At 43.2% G+C, this 18,200-nt stretch overlaps 1 protein-coding gene and 1 long non-coding RNA gene across 7 annotated transcripts in view; one reads left to right on the top strand and one right to left on the bottom strand.

Moving 5' to 3' along the window:
- The window catches only part of SPECC1 (sperm antigen with calponin homology and coiled-coil domains 1), a 66,751-nt gene extending 53,233 nt beyond the window's left edge, over positions 1 to 13,518 (bottom strand). For 5 of the 6 annotated variants that reach the window (XM_063402707.1, XM_063402711.1, XM_063402713.1 and 2 more), the window contains exons 1-2: positions 13,357 to 13,518; positions 11,275 to 11,413 (exon numbers count right to left, since the gene is read on the bottom strand). In XM_063402707.1, coding sequence (XP_063258777.1) covers positions 11,275 to 11,413; positions 13,357 to 13,503 — 286 coding nt within the window. In that variant the 5' untranslated portion in view covers positions 13,504 to 13,518. Of the gene's footprint in view, positions 1 to 893; positions 1,147 to 11,274; positions 11,414 to 13,356 lie in introns of those variants that run through there. The other variant, XM_063402709.1, reaches the window with a different exon arrangement.
- On the top strand, positions 9,676 to 12,660 carry LOC134553262 (uncharacterized). Its single transcript, XR_010081060.1, has 3 exons — positions 9,676 to 10,524; positions 11,578 to 11,780; positions 12,425 to 12,660. It is a non-coding gene; the product is annotated as an uncharacterized LOC134553262 (long non-coding RNA).
- Positions 13,519 to 18,200: the final 4,682 nt, after the last annotated feature.

Here is an 18,200-nt window from a genome sequence, read left to right as displayed (position 1 = left end):
CAGGTACATTTGTATTTGCTCTTAAAACAATACCTATATATCTACCCGAAGTCATAGAAACCCCTGATCAAGCAATAACAACTTTAATGGGATTTTGTGAATGAAATTTCCATGGCAACAGCAAGAAACAGAGTGCCAGGAAATACAACCGATTGCGGTTTTATGTGTGTTAGAGGGTTTTAAATTCGGAAAGAAACTGAGAAATAAGCAGCAGAAATTAGTGGACCTACGGGGTTTCCCCCCTCGTTCAGCATTTGAGAAACAAGCAAAATAAATCAGAAGGCAACCAAAGCAGCACTACGGCATCAGGAACAAATTAGCAGCCGTGCTGGTGTACGGTGCAGACATTTGGCACACGGGGAATGCGATCTACCTGATACCAGCTCTCAGCTTTCTATGAAATCTGCTCCTGATTAACATGCAGAGCACTACACTGAAAGGACAATGATGGGAGACCTTCCACAAAGGCATCATTTTAAATTCTAAGGCCTGGAAAATTTCAGGCCTCAGGCGACGAACAATGGTGAAGGCTAACACAGCCAAGCTGCAGATCCTGACAAGTTTTATGTACATCACTACATTGGCTTTGTAACTTTTTAGCTGCATCATGCAGACTATGCAGAAAAAAAAAAAAAAATCTGTCAGCGAACAGGGTCCCTCCCTTGCAGGCATTCTGTTCCAAAGGATTCCTTTCAGAAAAGCTCCCCTAAGGACGGTGCTGTGATCTCAGGTACGGAACGGCAAATAAAGCGCATTTACAGTGCAAACAGCAGCAGTGTCCCCAGCAGGCTGGAAGCCACCGGCATTCGCTGTGACACCAGCCCTGTGCCGGCTCAGCGGGAGCCCCGAGAACAAAACGCCCTCCCCGCGGTGCCGCCGCCGCCCGCACACACCTTGCTCGTGCTCCTCCGCTCTGCCCGGCTGGTTGCCCATCTCCTCTGCCCGCCGGCTCCTCCCGAGCTCCTTCAGGCCGCCGGCGCCCCGCTCATGCCCGGTGCCAGCGCGGGGCTGCCTCTCCCTGCGGCGCGGCTCGGCAGCTCCGGCGGGGAGCGGCAGGCAGCGGCTCTCAGCTGCTGGCGGCCGAGCCGCGCTGCGGCCCCCGCCGAGGCGGCTGCGGCGCCGCCTCCTCCCTCATCCCAGCCCCGCTGCCGGCCGGGCTGGGCACGGAGCGAGCGGGGCAGCGCCGGGGGACACCCAGCGGCCGCCGCGGGGGCTGCAGCGCTCCGGCCGGGCCGCGGGGTCGCGCAGCGCCGCTGGGGCCGCGGGCTCCGGGAGGGAGCGATGCTCCAACGCTGCCTTCAGCGGGGCTTCCCTGCCTCGAACAGCCGTGGCGGACAGGGGAGGATAGCTGAGAGCCCGCTCCGGGCGGTACACGTGGGTATTTCTAAGCAAAACGGTGGAACGCGGCTGGGGACGAAGGAGGGCAGAGGGACCCTCAGCAGAGACCTGAGCAGCCAAATGCCTCCAAAGCAAAGCCAATATTAATTTCCCCCCAGTTCCACCACCCGAAGCGTGCTTACCATGGAGCAAACAGACCTTGCCCACAGATCTAACCACACTGCTGAGCACGGCACTGACATGTCTGGGCAAGGGCAGCTCGTAACAGTCACAAAAATGAGGGGACTCAATTTCAGAAATGCTCAGCATCTCGTGAAAACCTAGATACCCAAAGGATGCTGAAATGGAGACTGGACTCCTCTGAAAACCTGACCGTGATTGTGAGCATGAGCCCTTCTGACAAGTCCTATCTATCAGATCTGTTCTGATATCCTCTGGGGCTATTCCTGGGTCAGCCGGGCACCCCCAGCTGCTCTCAGCCTCCACTGGCGCTGAGAACAGCACAGCAGGCTCACATGCCCATTATATGAAACAATATACAGGATTCAATGAATACCATTAAAATCTATTTGTCTTTACTGAAGTAAGGATGTGTTTTATTCCTAAAAGCCTATTACAGTGATATCCAAATTTCCCCTTATGCTAATAAAACAGCAATCAAATCTGACAGCCATTACTACCTCTAGAGCTGCAGCCACAAACCAGAGCAGATTTCCCACCATATCTCCATCATCAATATTTTTGCCTGTGACTGGCACTGCAAGAGCATCTGCATAGGACAGGTCCACTCAGAGCCTGGCCAACTTTCCAAAAAAATCAAGATGCTCCACACTCATGAAGTCCTGATGTACATGGGAAACAAGGCTACTGAATGACTCCAGTGATCAGTTTTCATTATGTGGATAATTAACAGAATCCGCTTGAGTCTTGGTTTCAACAAGAGGGTTAAAAACAAATTCAGAAATAATAAACTAGTGTGTCTCCTAGGCTCAAAACAGCCTGAAAATAAAACATGGAGAATTATCTATCTAGTTGTGAATCCATTGCTTCAGATAAAGTATCTGGAGAACACTCAATATGATAGAAACAGAATTTTGCTAACATTTCAGTATAATAGGACTAGTTCATTGTCAGTCTTAAGCTTTCCATTGTTCTTCCTCTGACACTTTACAGATGAATTGAAAAGTTTTCATACAGCTGTCTATACCTGGATGACATTAAACAACTCCTGTCTACTTCTGTCTTATGACGTGTCAAACACAAAACGCTTTGTTTAATGAATAAGCCATTAAAGTTCTATAAAAAGGAATCAGTGCATTCTTTCTCTAAAACTCATCTTATGATCTCTTAGGTCTCGTATCTTACTGTAGTGGGTACTCAGCCTGCCCTTTCCAAGGTACAGATGCAAACTTCCCCCAACTGCTGTTGAAATGTATCTCCCACAGAGATTTTCTTCCTTTAAAGACTAAAGTGTGACTTCTGCTTTTCTTCAGCAGGACTCACCTGAGGGGCTGCATTAGCTGCCAGACTCTGTTGGGCTGATAATCTTGAAGCTGAGCATTTATTACTTCATCACCTGTTTTCTATTTCTGTAATCACAAAAGGGAATAGGGTAACAAGGTCCCAGTGCAGCGTTGGTGCAAGCCTGGAGTAATTATAAAATGTAATCACTGACTCAGAGCAAACACACCTGAAATCTGAGCACTCTAGAAGGGCCAGGACTGGAAAAAACAATCTGTTATTTTTGACAGTTGCACGAAATGTTAAGTCAGAACATTCTAACACCATGATAGGGAGAATGATGTCAAGCCAAAGACTTCTAGTTCAGGTCCACAATGAAAGGTAAAGCATGAATTTTTAAGTACAGCTACAGCCTGAGCAGAAGGCATGGGTAAGAGATTTCTGGTTATGGAGCTTGCAGCTCAAACTGAGGGAAAAGAAAAAGGAGTAACAGCAAGCATGACACGGGGACCAGGTAACAAATTACAACAGATGCATGGCTAAATCTTTAGGCAACTATTTGTTATCTGAATGTTTTACATTGCTTTCCCTTCCTCTTCAGTAATAAAGGTATAAAAATGAATGAATGAATTTCAGCTCTACAAAGCAGATTAGCTGCTCTCTTCCTAAGCTTGACTCATCCCCTTGCTCTTCATTGAACTGCCAATAAGACTTCACAAACACTCCTTTCTTATAGAGTGAGAATGGGAATTAATTACTGAAGGTGTGACATACATAATTCTTTCAACTCTCTAGTCAAATGACAGGACTTGCTTGCCAGGCATAACTTTCTTTGCATCCTACTCATAACACAGCAAACAAATGAGTGTAATTTCTGTTCAAATTGTAATCCATGCTCATGAGAATGAGTGTGAAGATGCCACCAAATCTCATATTTGCAGTGGCCAGGTAGCTGACAGTCTCTCCAGAAGGCTGAGGTCTAAAAAAGTTACAGATCCTGATGCTGGACTAAACTGAGTGGGCCCTAAGCATGGACATCATGAACACCAGAGCTGACACAGTCACACTCTTCTTCTTCCATTAACACTAAAGATTTTATGAGCACCAAGTACACAAGTAGCAGGGAAAATAAATCTTCAGAATTTGTGTATCATTCCCAGTAGTGGACCCCAAAGGATTAGGAATGTAACATCTAGAGCTGAACCTCAGATGAATAAAAGCTTTTTTAAACCACGTTAGAAGCAGATCATTTGTAGTGAAGGTATTTGGTGAGGTCACAGTTCATGGCACAGAACCACAGCCTCCCAGGAACCCATCTGAGATGAAGCTGTCTATCCGTCCCCTCTTGCTCTACAGTATTAAAGCTAATGTAAGCCTAAAGCTGCTGGAAAAAGGAAAAAAAAAGTGGAAAAAAATACTACAAGGAATGCCAAGCCCTCCCCTGATCTGCATACTTGTCAGACCAGGCCAGCTTTGCGTTCCTTTCCTTCTCCCTCCCATTCTTTAAGTGCAAACACAATGGCCCTCTGCCAAGGCATTCTGGCTGCAATACATTTACGCCCAGAGAATTTGTGTTAAGGATCATTTCTCTCCAAAACAGCTGAAGGAAAGCTGATAATTAACCTAGGGCAGGTAGTCAGAGCAAGGTTGTGTTGACTTTGCTGAACAACTTCAGCAAAGATGCCTGAAAAGAAATGAAAACAACCTGGGAGATTCTAAATTTGTGCTATTCCTGGAGTATCCTGGAGCTCCTCTCTCTGATTTGGTGTCCCTAGCAAGGCTTTTGGGATCACCACAGTTCCCTTACAGCTGTAATGAATCCTCTCTATACACGGCTTGAGCCAATTAACTGTCAATTTAATGAGTTAAGTCATTACAGCCATCGAGATTCAGCGTTTCAGTATCCCTACCACACACTGAATCCTTTTAACTGGCTCAGGTCCCAGAGGGGCTCACGTGTGCCAGCAAAGTCATTCTCAGGGGAATACACAGAGAAAAGGGTCCCTTTCACAGGTGGCTTTAACAAGAAGCTGAATGCAGACTCTCAGAATGTGTTAATAGAGACTCAGCACAGGAAATGTAAATTCTGCAGATTAGGACAGCAAGAAAACTGGAAAAGGTGCATTCTGCTGACAGTGCATTCAGCAGAAGTCAATTCCTACTTGTTTAATAATGCAAGATGACTGCAGCCAGCCTGTGAATGCCTCTCAAAAAGCCTGTTATCCATAACAGGATCAGGTATCAGAAATCCTACCAGACAGCCTCTAATGCATTGGTCTCACTACACTGCCAATTATCAAAGGGGCAAAGCTGCCTCAAGAACAGTCCTGTGAAGCAGCTCCATTCCCAGCCAGTCCAGGATGCACAACTATCCATGGCTCACAGAGGGAAAGAGCAAAAATTCAAAGAACACGAAAAACAACAACATATAGGAACATTTTCAGCAAAGGCATCAGCAATCAACAACTGTATTTGCAGGCTCTGGCAAGAAAAAAAAAAATCCTTGTAAGAAGCAGTAAGAGAAACTTGACAAGTAACAGCCATAACCTAAATCTGGAACGTCAAATTTGATCTATCTCAAATCTTGAGCTTTCCCTTCAGAGAATAATGGGTAAAATCTTTTAAACTGGTGCTGAAACTCAGTCTGACTTCTTGACACCTGGGGAAATCACACACAGAGGAAGGAATGCTAAGGAATGCCAGGGAGGTTCAGGTTCATATTTGTAGTAATATGTTAAACATCCTTGCAGGTATTTATAGGTGTGTGTAGATGTCAATATGCATATCCAGCTGCAAGCAGAGCTCTGGATGTAAATGCAGACACATTTCCATTGCTTTGCACGTTAAATTCCTGCAGCACTTCTTGCCAATTTGAATGGCAGCCTGACAAAGCAATATTTTGAGTCTTCCTTTCCTTTTTATACCACTTTTAGAGCTAGAATCTCATTGTAAGAAAGAATAATTATACAAGAGTTGTGTCTTGTACCTGGAAGGGGGAGCAAAATGCAAGTGGCTTTCCAGATGAGGTTTTGAAGCTCATTTAAAGCTCCTAGGAAAGCCCAGATGAGCTCAGCCATTTGGTTGCAGTGGAGCCTGGTGGAACAGAACATACCGATCTCATTAGTGTCCCTCACACTTGGCACTATCGTTCACAAGAAAAATGAGACAGTAACAAGCCTGAATGCAAAGTGCAGCAACCTCTCCCGAACCTATAGCAGTGCTTTGATGTGACAGATCACAAAAAGCAGGCACTGTCAAAAGCTGATGTATGGCAGAGTAAAAGGGCCCCAAGGTCAGAGAGCTGTCCTTCAATAGAAATCACTTTCCTTTTTCCTGTCCTAATTGGAGTGCATTAGCATCTTATGAACTATTATATTGTCAGTTAGATTTTTTTTTCTTTTTTAAAGAAAGCTTTTATTTAAAAGATACTTTCTTGAATTTTGTGACCATGGAGGGACAGTTTCTGGTCTGGATTAGCTTCACATTAACCTGATTTTTTACCCCACATCAGAAAGTGGCAAACACAAAGCAGAGAAGACAGTAAATTTGACAGAGTCCATATATTACTATCAAATAGCAAGCTGAAAATGACAATTCTACGAACACACAGGAAGCTCTGAAATCTGCAGCGTGCCACATTTTCAATTTTGCTGGGAAAGAAGCATATCTAATGAGTGCTATGTGCAATAAAACCACACACCAGTCTCCCCTCTGGAATCAGCCACAGGTGAACAAGTCTCACCAGTGATATTCAAGTTTTCCCAGCATTAACACCAGTAGAGACCAGTTGGTCTCATTTAGTTAAAGCCTTTCTTTTCTGAATACCAGCACTATCTACACAGAAAAGCTGCAAGCAGCTGTTTTAGAGAGAAACAGAGACTTTCCTTTTCACATAAACTACATGAAAAAACAATGATGTGTTCTTTCCCAAAAAATGGAGTGATGGTATGTGCTCTACCAGCACTAGGAACGAATTGAAGATACACAGGTATCATATTTAGTCCCTGGGACATTAACTCTGATTACTGCACAGGAATGTGGATGACAAATCACAGAAAAACTCATCAAAACAGAGCTCCTCCTTACTGGAGCTGAAGATTGTTCAACCCAAACCATGCCACCATAGAATATAAGCCTCAGCCCCTTCTATAGTTTACCCTGATTCTGCCAAATCTCTGGGCATTTTTGTTTCCCTGTTTAATTTGCTGGGTTTATTACAACAGCCTGTGTTGCAGAGCAGCTTCACTTCCAATGCTGGCAATATTCCATTCTGGGATTAGCAGCTTTTGTCCAGGTAACCTGCAGAGTTCAGAGCCTCGACACGAGATGCTGAGGAGATAATTGAAACTCTTAATATCTTTGAGCTCCCCTCCTCTGTGCTCCTGGATTGGCACCATCTCCAGCCTTGGATGTGGATCAACTCAGCAGGAACACACAGAAAGCAACAGGCTTTTGTTATTTTGGCTGAAAACTCAGGCCAAGTATTGATTTTCCCATTTTATGCATAAAAATAAATGGTAATTTCTGATGGAGCAGGGGGTGGCACAGCAGGCCACCCCTCACAGCCCTGCTGGCATCTTGGCTTCTCCCAGCCTCCACAAATGTAGCACACCCCACTGTCACTGTGGGAAGGTGTAGCACCTGTCCCCTGGTTTGAGCTTTAGACAGAACTTGAGCTCGTCATTAAAATATCCAGAATTTCTATAAATACTAAGGTAGGTGATAATAGCATTGTTACTGACAGTTTCCTATTGTTTCTAAGGCAAAATCAAGCAATCTAAAGAGATTTAGCCTTTATTTAGCTATGAAAAATAAGCTGATGAAGCAGCCTGAGGAAACAAAGTACAGCTATCTCTTAATTACATTTCAAGGATAACTGATAGCTCATATTGGAGCTGGGAGCACTTGATATAAAAATCAATATGTTTGTGAGCAATGGGAATGGCTGAAATAGTCTCAATGCTTTTGGATGATGTGTGACTGGACTGTGCCATGCCCACATCCTGGCCCCCTCTCCTTTCTGATGTCCAGCATAAGATTATTTTTGTTCCTGTCCAACCTGACAGATAATAGCAGCTGTCACTGAAATCACATCAAAGCAGCACAGGGACATGATTAAACCAGGCAGCCTCCAGGGAAGTTTTCAGAAAGTGCTTGAACTGGGAGTTTGTATGGACTGAATGACAGAACTCAGAGCAAGGATTTGGAATGACTTCCAGGCTCCATTGAGAAAGTAATTTCATCTGCCTGAAACTCAAATTTTCCATTTGCATACCAGTCTTGCCATGCAGTGCTCTTCCTGAGAGGTATATGATCACATAAGAAGCTTTGAAATTCTCTGTGAAATTGCATTTTTAAGGTTATTTGGCTTGCAGACCTCAAAGCAGCAGAATCTGAAGTCATTGATTTCCTACAATCCTGAACCTCAGAAGAAGAGTCCTAGTTTCACACGAATACACAAACTTCTCTATACATTTTACAATCATTTTTTTGCTATATGGCTTCACAGACTGGATGGCCTTACAAGTACATGCATTAAAACCAATGTTTTCCAAGATTAGTGAACTCTTCCTCATGTTTTACAATTTCCCAGCTCTTTTTCATCTACTGAGACATGAAAAAAAATGCCAGAGCTCTGTAAGCTTGGTTTTAACAAACCCAAATGGCCACTTCAGGACAGCACATGTGAAGACAACACACTGTGGATAGGGAAGCTGAATACAGGACATTTATCTCTCCCTGTGCATCATTTCCCAGTGCCTGGGATTTCAAAACTGCCAAGGAGTTACAAAACCAAAGATCACAGCACAGAACTTCCAGCCAGAATCAGTCTGCAGCTCCATTTGCTCAGCTCCACTAGCCAAGGAGGGATACATGGGCTTGGCCTCATCCCCCTTTAAGTTGTTTATGATTTACTGTGTTAGCTCCCAACAGGGCAGGCAGGGGTAGTTCCATCAATAAAAGGCTGGAATAAATAACTGAAACTCCACCAAGGGCAGCATAGAAACATCTCTATTTGAACAACCAAACTTTGAGGTCAATTATTTATTATCTGCAGCATTTGGAACATGTCTTATTGCTCAAGGTCAACACGCAAATTGTGGACAGTCACACCCAAAGAAGAAAGAAACCTAAGTTTCTGTATTTCCATACCTTTTTCCCTTTAAATTCTCTCACACAAGACTATTACACCAACTGAGTACTACCAGAGTGTGGCTGGGACTAACAGAATATGATTTCAGTAAAATAATCAAACCACTCACTTGAGTAACAGACAAAAGAAAAGCCCAAACAAGGGGGAGACATAATGCCTGCAGTCAAGACATGAAAGGAAAACACAGAACAGATGAAGGCCATCAAAGAAACAAAAGAAAGTGATTTCAGAATAAATTTCTAGATTTACACATTTGGCTACGTACACAAACATCTCCATTTCCCAGCTACTGGAACGTTCTCCCTTGGATTAGCTCCACAGTCAGCACTGCATCTTGATCACAATCAGACTGTTTGGGATGCCATTGCAATAAAATACAGCAGCTGAAAACGTTCTCTCCTTTCCTGCTTATGTTCCCTAGAACATGCTGTGCCCTCTGTCATGCTGTTAGTTCTCTTAGCAACAATACACCATTTTAATGGGACTATTGGTATTTTTTTCAAAAAATAAGCATTCAGCCCTGTAACCTTGCTCAATAAGGGCAAGCACCTTCCAATGCCCTGACAATGACACGTTCTCAGAATACAGCTGGATTTCCAAGCACCCATTTGGATTATGGAAGCACTGTAAAAACACATGTAAGACACTGTACACACACTTATAACAGTCCCTGTAAGGGCTGGGAAAGTTCTCTCTAGATTAAAAACAATTTTAGAGGGGTAGGACATACATTCTTAGTGTTTATCTATACACTTGTTCTCTTTTCATTTAGCATTAATATTCCCATTCATGCTTCTACAAATGCTGATGCAAAGCAATATAGGAGGTTATATCCAATGATGTAATTTGAAGTGGCAAAGCAATACCCAGATGTAACTTGACCTCCATAAACCATTTCAGCCTTTGTATTTAAAGTAGTCATCATCATAAATCTCCCTCCTGCAATCCCAGTTATTACAGCTGCATGCAGAAGAGGGCTCTCTATCCCAGTGCTTGTGTTTTGGTATCTGACATACGTATTCCATCATTCTGGACTCCCTGCAGTGCTGTTTCCCTGGCTGCATTCCCAGGATCCTGTGCTGCATCATCTGTACAGGTTTTCTTCTCCCTGCGTGGCTCCTCCCAAGAATCATGCCTCTTTATTGGCTCGTGAATCCCAAATTCCTTTGGATCCAGCTAGTCACTATTAAATTTGAGGATTTACACATTGATTAACAGCAGAATGGGATCTGTCTTTGGGTTACTATGGAACATCTGGGCTGTTACAAGGCACATCATTTTCTTCCAAGGGTACATAAAGGTTTGTTGATATTTTTTTTTTTTTTTTTAATTTTTTTTACATAAACCTCTCTCTCGTTAGTAACATTGTTCTGTCACACAGCCAAAACCTGCAGAGGCTGTGACAAATAGCGAGGTCATGGTCAAATTTAATACGAGCTCACATTCCCTTGGAAATGCCACCAGGGAGCAGACAAAAGCAAGCATTTGCTGAGCTCCTGAGGGAAAGCACAGCGTTTGCACTGAGGCCCTTGGTATGCAGATGGTGTCGCTGCCTTTCGAAACGAGCTGAGGTTTGAAGCCTATGGGAACGAAGCTGCCGGTGCTGAGGCTGCTGGGGAGAGCGTGCCCCGGGGTAGCTCAGGACAGGCTGCCCGTGAGGATGCCCAGGGCTGCCTCTCTGTTCTCACGCCTCTGCCGTGTCCCAGGAGCTGCGGGGAAACAGCTCTGCTCACTCAGCAGAGAGAGAAGAGAGAATGCTGTTGATAAATGGGGAAAACTTCAGACAGCGAGCTCTCCACTGCTGTCCGTCTCTGTGGACGGGGGCTGCATCCCCGGCTGGCCCGGACCCGCAGTGGGGACAGGCGCGGGCCACCGGCGCCACCGCCTGGCTGCTGGGGCTGCCCGAGCTCCTAAAACCATCCGGCTTCTCCCTTTTCTCTTCATGTCCCTGGCTTGTGGGGTGTGGGATGCAAGGCATGCCCGGGCTTCTAGAACCATCCAGCTTCTCCCTTTTCTCTTCATGTCCCTCGCTCGTGGGGTGTGGGATGCAAGGCATGCCCGGGCTTCTAGAACCATCCAGCTTCTCCCTTTTCACTTCATGTCCCTCGCTTGTGGGGTGTTGGATACAAGGCATGCCCGGGCTTCTAGAACCATCCAGCTTCCCCCTTTTCTCTTCATGTCCCTGTGCTTGTGGGGTGTAGGACACAAGGCACAGTGTCCTGTGGCTGCCACCGCAGGAAAGGCACGGCTGTGCTGCAAGGGGGATGGGGGACACTGCTGGGACCCTGGCAAACCAAGTGACACAGAATCTTTGTGCCTACCTGTGCTGGGCTTCAGCCGACTCTCAGCAAGCTCTGAAATGGCTCCTGTTGTGATGGTCTTCTTCAGCCTGGAGACTCCCGAGGCTGCTGCTGCTGCCCCAGGTTTTGTGAGCGTGTCCTCGCTGCTCGCCCGCTTCAGCTGCGACACACAGGGTGGGACAGGTCAGGGCCCTGAACATTCCCATCACTTAGTTCAAAATGCAAGATTCCTTGGAAAAAATTAACATTTCCATAAAGTAACCCCATGGGAACATTGCCTTGATAACTGGAGTACACAATTTTTGTATTTGTCTTGTACTCTAGGTTTTTGTGAAGTGGGTTAAGAGATAAAACACTGCTCCAACAATGAAAAATGAAAATGGGGAAGACTGTTCAAAAATAACTGAAAGGCAAGGAGAAAACAGTTTGCAGGAGTGGTCTACTGGCAACTTTCTGGGAAGAAATCTCTGGTGACACAAGTCCACTCTAAGTGCCTACTCAAGAAACCCATGGAACACATGCACAAGGTAAGATTCAAAGAGAAACACTGACATTATCTTGCTTCAGCAAGCAGAAGTAGCAGTTTATCTCAGAACTTTGGTCAGCTGATTTCCCATTTGTGTGTCTCCAGTAACAGCCTCTAATTAATTTCAGGAAAAATACTTAAAGTATTTTAAGACCAAAGCTTTGGAGAGTCTCTCTAGAGCAGTAGTTTTTCTATACTTTTGAGTTTGTGGACACCTAGAGTGTTTTCTCAAATGAAAATCCACTCCTTTGCAGTTGTCCAGTGACACCAGGGGTCCCTGAAGCACAGGCTCAACACCACTGCTGGGTTAAGAGAAAAGAGAGAACACAACCAGCACTGCCCCTATTTAGTGGTTCCTGAATGTGAAACATTTAAGCAAAATGAAATCTTTCAACTCTAATTCCTTCTTCCTTTCATCTCCCCCTCTGACTCAGAGTCTGTGGTTTCCTGGACCCTGTGAGCCCCTAAGTTTCAATAGCTGAAGTGTTGACGTGCTCCAGGATACCAAACAATGAATGTTTTGCCTTCTGGCAGAGGTTTTGTCAGCTCACTCTTAGGAGGAGAATGGAACAACCTGACTTTCTGACCTTTAGAAAATTCTGCAGGCTCTCTCAAGTAATTTCTTCAATGTGTTCTTTCCTATAGCAGCAACTACGGTGCCTTTCCTACTCCCTTTCTTCAAGGAAACCCCTTTGATGATTTTGCATTTGCAGCTGGATGACAATTTGAAGGCATTAGCTGTCATTAGGAAGAAATCTCTCCACAATTAACACTAAATTTAATAAATAATCGTATCAGATTTCCTGATTAGTGTCCTCAGTAGCATTCCTTCAGAGATGCTGCCTCAACCACACGGCACAACCTGCCTGGAGCACTGAAATACCCTATTGCTAAGTGCATCTAGGAATCTACAGAGCAAGTTCAATAAATTAATCCTTTCCTTGATAAACTGTGACAATTAATGAAGTCTTAATCAAGAGGAAATGTAAATACTGTACCCTGCTACGTACTGTTCATTAAACTTTATTACTGGAAAGTCACAACCTTGGTCTGGATTTGGATGACCAGGTTATTTTTGTTTGCTGGCTGCAAAGGTATAGATGCAGCAGCATTTCAGGTGTATTACTCCATCTTCTTAAAAACATTAGTTGGACAGAAGTTTCTGAAATTTTAAAAATATATCTGCATAGAAAAATAGGATTCATAAAATGCATTTGTTACATTGCAACATCTTCTGTTAAGACATTTTGCCTTGAAGGGAGAGGCACAGGTTTTTAGGAATGCTGGAAATTCATTAATAAATCTCTTTGAATTTCTTTACATGTGTAACTATCAGCTGAACTAAGAATTTGCCATTTGTTTTTCTCCATCATCAAAGTTTAGGCAATTCCCTCACACACAGAGTGTACAGATACAGTGCATGCAAAATACTTTGAGAAATGTGGTTTTAATCTAATGCACAGCAAAATTTAAGTCTCCCTACACTCAATACAGGGGGTGTAGTGGTTTGAGGACTGAACCAAAGCTTTAACCTGGAACAAGACTGGAATGCTTGAACAGTCCCCAAGGATTAGTACCTTGCTGAGCCGGGATTCAAAGGCAAGGGAGGAGGAGGATTTGGATGTCTTCATTCCTGTGGAGGTGGTGGAAAGAGGTTTTCCTCTGTCAACCCCATGGCTCCCTTGCTTTGCTATTGCACTCCAAGGCCTGGCACTACTCTTCATTTTCTTCCCGAGTAACTCAGTCTACAGACTCTAAAAAAAAAAAAGGAAATGTTTATATGTATTTATGCACTCATACAAAAATATAACTAAATCTTCATGTGACCTGAAAGGACAAGAGAGATATCTGCAATGAGTTTAAGGGGCTGTAAAGGCCACACTAAAGTTGATCCCCTCTCTCACAAACATCAGCACTGAGCCTCGAGAAACCTTCAGAGCAGGCTACAACCACTTTTACTTTTCATACCAATCACAGAAGGAACATTAACTTTTTTGGGGACTGTTTAAGTCCCAAAACCTCTCTCAGGCACAGCAGAACACTTGTGAATGCTGAAGCACAATGAAAGAGTAACTGAGAACATTGAAGCCCGCAGCAATTTAAAGTAACCTTGGGATAAAAGGAAAATTACTTGTTTCACCGTTAGATCCAGCATCTTCAACTGAAATAACACTCACTTTTAGAAAGTCATGTGAGAAGCAAGTTTCCTCAGACGGATGGAAAAGATATCTTTAACTTATCAGAGTCTTCTAGAGGAGCAGCAATTAATGTTGCCACAGTGATAAAAAGATATTTCACAATACCAAGATTCACAAAACATAGTAAAAAAATATCAACTTTCATGCAAACAAAGATCCAGATCCACTATTCCTCAGAGATAAGCTTATGCAAGAGAGAAATCCTGCCAGGAATCAGCAAATAGACGTGATTTCCTTTTTTTGGATGTAGCTGAACACATTTCAGCTGCCAGCAGGAACAACTAGCCTGTTTCTCTCAGTAGGCTGACAGCTGCCAATTAAACAGCTCCCTCCACTCCTGGAGATCTAAACCCATACATTTTAACCAGCCATTGCCCAATCCAAACCATGAGCAGAATAAAAGAAATATTTGGATATTTTTTCAAAGTCCCACCAGCCTGCTGGGCTGGGAATGTGAGGGAGGGGAGGTGGCCTGATATCGCCTGTCCTCCCCCACTTCGTATGAGCAACATTTTTCTTTGTTTTCCAAAATAGACACAGGATGTAGCTGTGGCTCAGCCTTGTGTAGGCAGAGGGTAATTTGTTCCTTGTCTGTTAAACAGGTAACCAGAATATCCACAGGCACAGGTTTTTAGGAATGCTGGAAATTCATTAATAAATCCCTTTGAATTTCTTTACATGTGTAACTATCAGCTGAACTAAGAATTTGCCATTTGTTTTTCTTCATCTTCAAAGTTTAGACAATTCCCTCACCCACAGAGTGCCCAGTGCCTGGCAGTGTGCTCAGAGTGAGCTTGGACCACAGCACTTTGACAGAGCCACCAAAACTATTTATTCCTGGCTGAGTCAGGAGTGGCTCCGGTCACATTTTACATCTCATAATTTGCTTTGTACCTGATTTCACATTCATAAATAGGAGCATTCACTGAACTCCCAGGACACAAGAGGCCAAGGTGGGTTTGACAGTGACACCTTCCAGGTGCCACCACGCTCTGTTGAGGGAGCGTTTCTGCACAGAGGTGAAGGCAATGTCGAGTGCTCAGCTGCTGTTCTAGAGAACAAAGCCAGCAAGTGACAGTCCCTGCATTTGTCCTTGGTGCCTCTTGCAGGGAGGGCTGTCTGCTCTCTCCACAGTTCCCTATCAGCTCCTGAATAAAGGAATTAAAAAGTTAGTAGTTGTTGCTAAGTATAGGCATTACCCCATTAAAATTCTTAACACATCCAGTGAGGAGCCATCCACTGATCTCATTAAGAGTCTTTGGTGATGATTATGCTGATCACTGTTTTAAAGCCCTGACAGATGTGTAAACTATATTACAATAGATGATATTATTTAGCATTCCCACAGCTCATGATCCACCTTAGCAAGCTTTGGTGCTTTACAATGTTTTAAAACCTATCTTTTAACAGGCTCTTAATCCTTTTAACAAGCTTTTAACATTCACTGTATTTATATGGGTGAACAGGCAACTACACATGCAAACTCTCTTGCTGATTAGATCTCCAAATTATGCAGATTTTGTTTTTTTGCAGATCCAGTGGTTGCACATACACTGCTTTATTATACCCTCTGGTTTTCTTCACAATTGTACCTCATATTTTCCTGCCTTAAGCTGTACAGATGCTTTCTTGATATCCAAAGGAATTTAATTTTGAGTCATCCATGACATTTTCAAGTTGCAGTGGAGTGATATGCTCATCAGACCATGATGTTAGAAGTAAAAATGAAGAGGTACTTAAAAAAAAAAAACAAACAGAAAACAAACCCAAACCACAACTCAGGAAATCCAGCCAGTAGCCTGAGGCAAAGTGGCTTTTTCATGTAAAGAGAGCTGAATTATTTGCCATGCGGATTCAATAACATTTTACTGCACCAAGCAGATGAGACTAAAATTGAGAAGAAATACCTGGATTTATTAGTGTTTATTATTAGTTCTCCCTGTATTTATAGGAGAACTGGGATTTGTAAAAGATGGAGTTAAGATTTCTCAGGTATTGGGCTAACCTGAATTTGCCTTGTAGATAAAGATTTCCATCTCTGAAGTGGGATTCCAAGACTTTACACAAGCCTTATATGTACTTCAAAGCATCAAGCCAGGTTGCACACTTCTTAAGCTGCTTTCATTCCTAAGTAGGTGACACATATTTGAGTTATTAGAAGTACTGCTTCAGGAGGAGTGCAAAATAAAACTACTTAAAAAGTGGGAAAAAAATAAAGTCCTGCAGTTCTTTGATGAGAGCAGAAAATCCATTCTCAGAGTCAACATCAGCTTTCCCCCTCCTCCAAATGCAATTTATTGATTAAATAATTAATTATTTAATGAAACAAACAAAATAAAAAAGCTCCATGGAAGGTGGGGACAAAGAAAAACCCCGAAATTTCTCATGGAAGGAGCTCATGTTAGCAGTGAACCAAAACATTAACTCGGCTATCCCAAATGTCTGCAGCCAGGCAGCAATCAGGACACCCAACATCAGCAAGGAGGTTTCTCTTATCCTGGTTAAAAACATCAAATCCAGCTCTTATCTACTTGTCTTAGAAGTAACTCTGCTGTATTTTCACTAAATATCAGCCTTCCCTTCCACAAGGACCCCAGAGAGATTGATTTGATCTCTAGGCTACCCCCAGGGAGACTTGAAAGAGAAACAGCTTTCCAGAAGAGACACAACCAAGCAGTTCCTGCAAACACAGGGACAAAATTCACTTGTCTTACACCCATTCTGTGTCAATAAATATCAGATCAGAGCTGCTTCTCATGGGAAAATGACTTGCTTTAAGCAATGCCTGGAGCTCTGTGGTTTTGTTCTTCATTTTTGCAGATTTCACAGGGAGTTTTCCCTAGGAAGCAAACAGAATTACTGCCATCCTGAGATTCAAAGCTCTTCCTTGGCATCAAGCAGAGCAGGGCACTCAGCTGGCCAAACTAAATCCCTGTAGCGTGCCCTGCTTGGAGCTGTACTCTGAAAATGAGGAAGCAACCCCATGCTGAAATAAATGAGGACTCAGCAAGATGTAACTTAAGTAAAATTGGTTCTACTGCAGTGGTTTGGGGTTGGTTTTTTGAAAATCTTTTACTCCCAAAAGTGGTGTCTGAATACATCCCTCCTCTGAAGCAGGTACTGCAAATGATAATCAGGTTTACCAAAAATGTAAAGCTGGTCCTGACAGAGCTTCTCTCAGTAATCCTCAGAATTCCCTGCAGGCATCAGCCTTTAAAAATTCAGGCCATGCTATACAGTTCATCCTTTCTTACTGGTATTTTTAAAGGATATTTGGAATATGTTGATGAGGACTATTTTGGCAGTTGGCAGAAGTTCTGCAGTCAATTTTACTTGAAATTTTACTGTTTTATTAAAGGCTGAGAACCCAGACATTTCTTTATTAGTTAGTCCACATGCATTTATTAGTAAAAGACTTTAGAGCCAGCCTAGAATGATTCCCATTTTATGGCTAGAAAAACTGGATTAAGAATTTATCCTAACTCACAGGCAGTCAGCATCAGCAGAAACAATACCAGGGCTCCAGGATCCTTAAGACTTGGCTGTGGATCAAAAGAGGAATTCACCAGTTCTGTGGAATAAACTTCTAGGATACACATTCTGCTGACTATTAAAGGCTATTTTATTCTGAATAACTAAAAAGAATAGATAGGTTGATTGAAGTGATGATGAGCTATATTATTTCACAGTCAAGAATCCTAGGCGTTGCATTATTAAATAAATAAAAATTATTAGCATGTCTGTAGAAATGAAATTACTCAGGAAAAATCTCTGTTAGGGGCTGGAAATTATCTGTACCTCACATACTTTAGACAATTTAGGTTTTGGAGCCCATGTCTGTGTGTCAGGACTCAGCAGGACACTCAAATTAAAGCAGAGTCGTGCACAAGATGCTTTGGGAAAAGGAATGAAATAAAGAATTATGAAAACTCATTAGTGAATCTGGAGAGGAATGTGCCAGATGGCAGCTTCACCAGGACCTGGGAATGCTCAGCAGTCCTCAAGGATGAGGCCAAAGTCCCAACTCTGCAGCTGAGGCTCTCAAAGGACACAGGTGTGACTTTGGTGGCTCAAACCCCACAGTCCCCATTGCCATTTCCCTGTAATTCAGTTACTTTTCATTACATCCAAAGGTCAGATTATTCCAGAAGCTTTATTGCACACTCATGAATTCAAAGCACGATTCTATTTTCTTTTTTTTTTTGTAAAATCTGCATCATGCT

The sequence above is a fragment of the Prinia subflava genome, chromosome 8, assembly GCF_021018805.1.
Source record: "Prinia subflava isolate CZ2003 ecotype Zambia chromosome 8, Cam_Psub_1.2, whole genome shotgun sequence".
Taxonomy (NCBI): Eukaryota; Metazoa; Chordata; class Aves; order Passeriformes; family Cisticolidae; genus Prinia; species Prinia subflava.
This window is presented reverse-complemented; position numbering and strand designations above follow the sequence as displayed.